General features: G+C 49.8%; 2 protein-coding genes across 6 annotated transcripts in view; both read right to left on the bottom strand.

The window, feature by feature from the left end:
- LOC126570536 (serine/threonine-protein kinase Pak) overlaps nucleotides 1-4666 on the bottom strand; it is a 44315-nt gene extending 39649 nt beyond the window's left edge. For 3 of the 5 annotated variants that reach the window (XM_050228357.1, XM_050228362.1, XM_050228361.1), the window contains exon 1: nucleotides 4533-4666. The gene's annotated coding sequence lies outside the window, so the exon portion shown is untranslated. The other 2 variants (XM_050228358.1, XM_050228359.1) reach the window with 2 other exon arrangements.
- A 697-nt stretch (nucleotides 4667-5363) lies between these two features.
- Nucleotides 5364-7500, bottom strand: part of LOC126571982 (uncharacterized) — a 3027-nt gene continuing 890 nt past the window's right edge. The window contains exons 3-7 of the mRNA XM_050230941.1: nucleotides 6954-7140; nucleotides 6744-6875; nucleotides 5904-6065; nucleotides 5689-5829; nucleotides 5364-5609 (exon numbers count right to left, since the gene is read on the bottom strand). Of these exons, the coding sequence (XP_050086898.1) occupies nucleotides 5517-5609; nucleotides 5689-5829; nucleotides 5904-6065; nucleotides 6744-6875; nucleotides 6954-7140 (715 nt within the window). The 3' untranslated portion in view covers nucleotides 5364-5516. The remainder of the gene's footprint in view (nucleotides 5610-5688; nucleotides 5830-5903; nucleotides 6066-6743; nucleotides 6876-6953; nucleotides 7141-7500) is intronic.

Raw genomic sequence — 7500 nt, 5'->3', positions numbered from 1 at the left:
CCTGTCCCAACCTCGAACCCCGAGCATCACGTCATCGAGTGCGTCGCGTGTGTTTTGTCTTATCTATTTGATTTGCCATTTTCATACGCGATCGTACGCTGTCGTCGTCGTCGTCGTGTGGGACTAGTTTTTTTTGCGATCTTTCTATATATTGGGCCCCTCTATCGCTACTACGGCTCTCCGGATGAATGATGATCGTCATGTGTTCGATCGAGCGTGTCGCGGCGATCCGATTCCGATTCCGTTCGGTGAAAGATGATCGTGTTACCAGATGCATAAGCTAAGCACAATCCCCCAGTGTTCTCATCGGTGTTTCACTGTTTTCTCCCGAGGGGATTTGTGGATTTCATTTCATGCCAAAACACTTGCACGAGAGAAGGGCACTCCATGTGGAAATGAATGATTAATTATAGTATTTCGCTTCGTGGAGCTAGCAAATTATTGTCTGTTTGCAGATCCATGCGAATCGGACAAGATAATCTAGAGTGCGATAAAGCGGCTCTCAAGATGATCTCGTTATCCAATTCAATCTATTTTATTGTTGCAACTTTCAACGTTTAACGGATGAATTTCTGTTTTTAATTGGAAAATCTGTTTAGATGCAATTTATAAACGATGTTTGCAATTGAGTGAAGATAAAGAATTGCTTTTTTCAATTAAGGGACACTTTTACAACATCATGAGTTGGAGCAACAGTATCGTCAATGAGACAGAAGAAATTGGAACGATTGTTCATCGATTGAAGTGCCTGCCAAGTAAGCAAAGTTAAGTAAATCATTTCGCTAACAAGGCTCACGGATTTTTCTAATATAGTTCTCTCCATCTTAGGCCACATTGGAAGGTCAAATGACCCTCTACAGAGGGCAAATCGGACGTAGAATAACAAAAATGTCCTCATAGCATCGCACGGAACCGTACTGCAATTGTAACCGAACTTAATCCACCAGGTAATACCGGACGTACCGTTTGCTCTTTCTTGCCTTAGAAAGAGAATCCACCGAGAAGATGAATCGTTCATTAGCACAAGAGACACAGCGCTCCGGGTCTCCGGTAGCCGGTGGCGGCACCTTGCTTAATTAACCTTTTTGGGGAGGAAGGAGCTACGAAAAATGGCCACCTTCCGTGCTTGCCGACGCGAAGCCGGGGGCGGCCAGATGGTGGGGACCAGGTACCGGTGGCAAAAGTTCGTAAATCGGACTAAAAATCGATCCGCCAAAGGTCTCCCAAGATGTCTGAAGTCACTTTTTCTTTTCAGTTCGCGCGCACACAAAAGGAAGATTGGCAGTTGATGGTGGTGACGACGACGACGACGACGACGACGACGACGGTGGTGGTGCACCACGACGACACCACGGGTGATGATTTTCCGGCACGCGGCGCTGGCTTTGCTGGAACCGGGCCGGGCTCAGAACTGGATTTTAGTTTACCCTCCCTGTGCTGCTGCGGACGTGCCGAGGAAATTGGACTCGCCTTGTACACTCCATTCCTGTCCCGGCAGACTATTTTTGTAGAATATCGTTCACGGCGAAGAAGACGACGACGACGACCAGCCAGCCAGCCAACGTTGTCTCTTCTCTGCTTTGGAGTGTAGATGACAAATTTGAGCGAAGTATAACAAGAGAAAAAGGCGTCCAAACGGCACGACGGCCACCCATTGTCACCCAGTCGGTTCTTGGGAACGCTTGCCAACCGATGATGATGTCCTGCGGCGTGCACCAGGCCCGTCTATTCTACTCCACCTCCCCCACGGGCTTCCACCATGGGAGGTCCGATGTCTTAGCGTGTTGGAACTGATTTTTGCCTGCTGCCTTCGCTCGAGGGGACTATCGACCGGTAAACGAAATGTAGAAGATCCTGCCAATCCGGCAATGTCTGCCGATGGGAATATGTTTTAGTTTTACACTTGAATCACTCCCCCTCCCTCTCCTGCGATGGTGCGACATACGAGGTGCAGTCGCACTGTAGGCTAGCGCCAACTTGCGCGTACGTGTCGCCACCATGACGGCGACGATATTGAACCCGGGTCGAGAGAGTGCCACAGGGAGAGAGAAAAGAAAGAGCATAGGGTCTGCAGCACCACGCACCATTATTATGCAAACTCATGCTCGATCCTTTTGATGACGGAACGCAGGCACGCACTCCTGTGACAACAAACGCACTCTACAGCCGCTCACAGAACGTAGAGAGAACTATTTATTTAAAATTAATAAAATCCAAAGACCCTGCCATGTGTCACTCTTCGGATGGGCGTGCTATTGAGCCATTTGGTGGTAGCCCTCCCTTGACACAATCAATGCAATCGGTCATCTTATCTATAAAAGTTGCAAAATGTAATCGAACACTTCTCGTAGCTCGTCTTAATCGAGCAAGACGAGCCTTGCGCTTTCAAAGGATGACCTCATCGTTGAGTGCAGCTAATGAAGGAGCTCCTATCACATGATAACGCAAACATTTGCAACCATATCCTGTGATAAGGCAGCTCCACCTTATGTCATTGTGGTGCTGCACATCCACCGTTTGGCGGATGCTTTTCCGTCATACCAAGCAACTAACCCTCTTTTCATAGTTCCATCACAAAATTGCTTTCCATAATCTCGGATTACATGGTGCACTCGGAGAGAGTCGAGAGTCACTGCAGGCAAACGTTCCTGCATTCGTCACGATTAGAAGAGTTCGCTTCAACGGTAATTTCATCAGACAGGAAGGCAGAGACGGCTGTGGCCGGTCAAAGTGAAACCATCATCATTGTCGCCTCCTCCGCAAGAATCGTCATCGCTCTGCGCGTCGCGATGCACCGTCATGTGTGACAACGGGGCGGCACAGACAAGACAGAACACACCGGCAACAGCAGGGAGCTGCATCGGAGCCGCTCGCCAGCGGGACTGTGTGAGTGCGGGAGTGCATCTCATGGAAGAACGGCCGCGGCATGGAAGAACGGCCGCGAACCGCGAACCATTTCTCGCTCTCTCTCTGTCTGTCTTCGTGCGTGTTGTGCAGCGGTGAAGCACTTAAGAGATTTATTTATATTTATAAGAAGCTGCTTGTTTTCTTGGCGTGGCCTCCCTCCCCAATCCTTCAGCGAAGGTGTATCCACACTCCGCGCGCGCGCGTGTGAGTGGAAGGAAGGTTACTCCGTTTCATTGTTTCTTTTCTCTTTCTATTTTGGACCAGAAAGAGGAAGCACATGCGGTAGGGAGTGGGATGTGATGCTTGAATTCGATGTGGAATTCGTACGGGGGAATGCTAGCGCCATCATCATCGTTCTCAACCCCGCAGAACGCACTAAACTAAACGGCTGCTGGGCTCGTATTGCTGGAACGTTTGGGCAAATTGATGGGCAAAAGATTCGCGCTGTTCAAGCTGACTAAGCGGGCCATGACTACAGCAGGTCGTCAGCATTGAATCGTGCTCCGCAGAGTCAACCATAGCAACGCCACGACAGCAACTCATAAGCTTCAAATAGTCCCTAGTCTTCGAATAGTGGCCAGGAATGGTAAAAGAGGAACATAACGGCCACTCAGCCTGGCGCCTGTGGTTCCAGAGTAACCGACGTATTCGCTAGTGGCCCTTACTGGTCTGGTGCGACTGGAAACCTGCAATACGGTAGGAGAGGAGGATGGGGCCAACATGACTCATTACGCTTCTTTGCAAACCGGTTGCACTTACCTCGCGCGCATACGATCGGTGGTGGCACAGCTGTGGCCATCGGGATGGGGCTCTCTTGGCCATACGCTGGCCGTTGATTGCTCCCGTGATAATTCCGTTTTATGAAGCTGCCGCCAGTTAGTTTGGCGGATGAATAATGGCACCTCTCTGGGGTGCAACCGGGGCTGCTAATCGACGGATCCGAGGGGATTAGTCAGAGATAAGGCCACTACACCGCACCGCCACTGCAGCTTATGATGGCCGATAACGATTTGCACCACTTTTAGCACAGTTTTGCGATAAAAATCACGCACCGCAACGGAGGTGGGAGAAGGGGGAGGGGGGACCGCACTCGGGAGTGCTAATGATGGGAAGCCTCGAGCCAGTCAGACACACATACAAAGCACACATTCACGTACACTTTTTATCCACACAGTTCGCGTGGAGCAGCCTCATCCGTGGATGTCTCGCGCGGTGGCCACAATATTCTGGCCCCGTCTGTGCTGCCCAAATCGATACCTCCGGCGACGGTCGCGGCACGTTCTCGGTGGGGCACGCACGAGTCTCACGCACAAACATGCACACGCTTGCGCTCGTCGTCGTCGGGGTAGGGGTTGTTGGCAGGCAGAAGGAGGAGGACGACGGCGAGTTTCTCTCAGAAACCGGACCACTCTGCGATGCTTTTTCCTTTGCTACTTGGACGCGATTTTCCCCTTAGAACAACAGAACGCTGGAAATCATAAATCACCACCTGGTTTGGGGACGAGGTCGTTGTGGTCGTGGTCGTGTGGGAGGAAGCTGGAGGAGCGAAATTTGCACAACGACCGCGGCCACCAGCGAACCATCAGCGGATCGTCCGGGTTTGCACTTTTCACTGTCGCACGCACCTTTTTTGGGAACCGGATGGGGAATATTCCGACGGTGGCCACCGCACGACGCTGGCTTGCCGTTGGAAACACTTTTCACGGAGAATATTTCGGTGGTGGCCAACATCCAAAGTGTGTGGAATATTCGTCCACAAATTCAGAGAAAGTCATAATTTTCCGAACAAAATGAACTTTTTTAGAAGAACTACCCACACAGCAGAACGGGAGCAGAATTTCCTGCAACCGTTGGGCATATCGTGCAGCTGGTGGGAATGTCCTGCAGTTGTTACCGTTTGCGTGACCCTGCGTTACGAAACATTTGATTCGGCCGTTTTATGGGTGGTTCTGAACGCTGGAAAAAAAAAATTAAAAACCATCGCTTGGGTTTAATGGAGAGCATTTTTAAACATCCCCTCACCTTCAGGATTCGGGTTCCTCATTTTTAGGTAAATTTCCGATGAGAGATCGTGGAAGATCGTGAAGTTCTAACGGTTTCGGAAGTGTTAATTAATCTGCGGGCTTTGCAACAGCTTATCGGGGTTTACCTTGCCTTTTCCCACGTCTGTGATCACTCTCAACTGTGATGATAATGATAAAATCCCGCCAACTCACAGCTGGTCGAAAGTTTGATAATAAAACCCTAAATTAGCAACGGAAGGTTCGGGATAGGTCAAGGTGCTGGATTGATCAGACGATCGTCTTATCATGTTGACGCACGTTGCTCAGGTGGACAATAAATATACCAATCTACAGCTGGATTACAACGATAAGATTTAGCTAATCTGCAGCGCAGTGGGCATAACAACCAAGGATGGACGGAATTAGGTATCAAGCAGACTAAATCGAAAACCATAAAGTTTCACTTGTTTTTTTTATTGAATGCCTTTGAGAGCCCATCGAAGCTCTGCGGTTGGTTAGTTCGTAAAACCTTTATCGCAGAATCATTATGTTTTTCTACTCGTCAGTACTTTACTTCTAGCGATTGTCTATGGCACACAGGATGGCCTATGGACAACCGGCACCAGTGAGGCCAGCCAATTCACAGATGATGCCCGCGAGATCGATCAGAGAGCGGTCCTGCAGACCCTGGTCGAATTGCTGCAAACGAACACGAATCGAAACGTAAGCCATTGATGTTACGATCGCTAAAAAGGAGCACTGGCGAAGCGATACTTACTCCGTTGAATACAATCGTCGGAATGAAGGCAGGGGAGATCGCCGCAGTACGACGTTCGGCTTCCAGCTGCAACTGGGTACCGAGCGTACCTTCCACGCACGCCTCGGCAGTATTCAGATTAACACCGGATCGGAAGGCACACTGTGGAACACAAAAAAAAAATTAGGAATTCAATCGACTTGGTGAGCTAGGAATACGAATTCGTGTCTACTTACCTCCCATCCACGCGGGTCGGCGGTGAAGCTCATTTGGCAGCCAACATAGTTAACCTGGGCCTGTTGGGTCGGTAGCAGGTTGAGAATGCATGACTGCACTCGGTTACCCTCGCATTCTGCCGGTCCATGCTGGCAGACGAAGCTCTGGCCATTGTTGACGCTCTGAGGATTGGGAAATTTGTGAACCATTTTTCAGCCAGCTCTCTTAGCACATTTCACTTGCGGTGACGCAATGCCAGGCCATTGTGGTGTACAATCCCCGGCCACATTTCCGAAACAATCGAGCACGTGAACGCGAGTACGGGATATTTGCAATTTGGCGGGATGAGAAACTTACACTGACCTTTAGGGCGTGGGAACACTCGGTGAAGCCAAACCAGATCTCGACCAGATTCCACGCTCCATTCACGCTCTCAGTGAAACTGTCCGCTTAATGCCTTGCCTTAATTTGAAGGTCACCACTCGATATAAAATATTCAAAAGTCGATAGCGCACACAAAAGTGCCGTTTGTGTGATACTGATTTGCTCTTCGCTACACTTAAGCAAATAAGGAGAAAACAAACAGATTGGTGATCGACCGCCAAAGGGATAGAGAGAGAGCGATCCAATCGGCCTCTTAAGAATAGAAAAGTCTGTCTGAAGCGTGGGCCCATTTATGCATTTTACAGCCCGTGGCGGAATTCTTCGCCTCTCTCTCTCTCTCAGAAGCGGGCATCGAAACAGGTTTCCTAGCTGATTTTGTGAGCCATGCGAACCTGGCCCCCTTCCTCTAACTTGTTTTTGGTCTCGTTACAAAGACCATTTTGTAATCCAGAATCGCACTTATTGCAAGTACTTACGTGGGCCTTTCCGAAGGGAATGAAATCCAGGGTGATGGCGTTGAGGAGGTTCTGGTTCAGCGTCAACAGCTGATCCTGCACAAAACGGACACTATCCGGGCAAAGGTGAGCATAGTAGACGTCCACCCGGAGCTAAGAAATGCAGCAAACGAAATCGAATATTCATGAAATGCACACAGATTTCACCTTCAATCGTTCACCTTAGCTTACCTGAGCCTGAGCCTGACCGATGGTCGCCGCCAGCGCCGCTACTAGCAAGACACTCAAAACCGACTGCTTCATGGTCACTACTGATTTGTCTGATTGGGGGTTTTTAGTGGAGAGAAACAAGTACGATCCGATCTGGTTGAAGGTGCCGCTTGAACTGGCGCGCCGATCCGGACTGCGCGAAGGCTTACTTTTACAGCATCAGCGCGGCGGCGCGGCTCCAGATTAGCCGATATTCTTGGGCTCTCTGGTTTTGGTGGGGCCGAGCCTGGTCGTTAGCCAATCGAATCGTTGGTGTGCGTTGCCGCGGAGCCCGCCACAGCTGTTGGTGGGGTTGTTGGTCCCTAGAGATATCGGGTTTTCGGAGATATGCGGTGGAGCGACTCTCTGAGAAGCTTATCTGCTTTAATCAGGTGTAAGTGGTGCCACCGCCACCAGTGCCAGAGACAAGGTAACATAAAACACTCTTTCGACAACTGCTAGTGCCGAATAAAAACGATTGAGGGGTATTTTAACACACCAGTACAGAGGAAAGAGTTCAAAATTAATC

Source organism: Anopheles aquasalis, chromosome 2 (assembly GCF_943734665.1).
Source record: "Anopheles aquasalis chromosome 2, idAnoAquaMG_Q_19, whole genome shotgun sequence".
Taxonomy (NCBI): domain Eukaryota; kingdom Metazoa; phylum Arthropoda; class Insecta; order Diptera; family Culicidae; genus Anopheles; species Anopheles aquasalis.
This window is presented reverse-complemented; position numbering and strand designations above follow the sequence as displayed.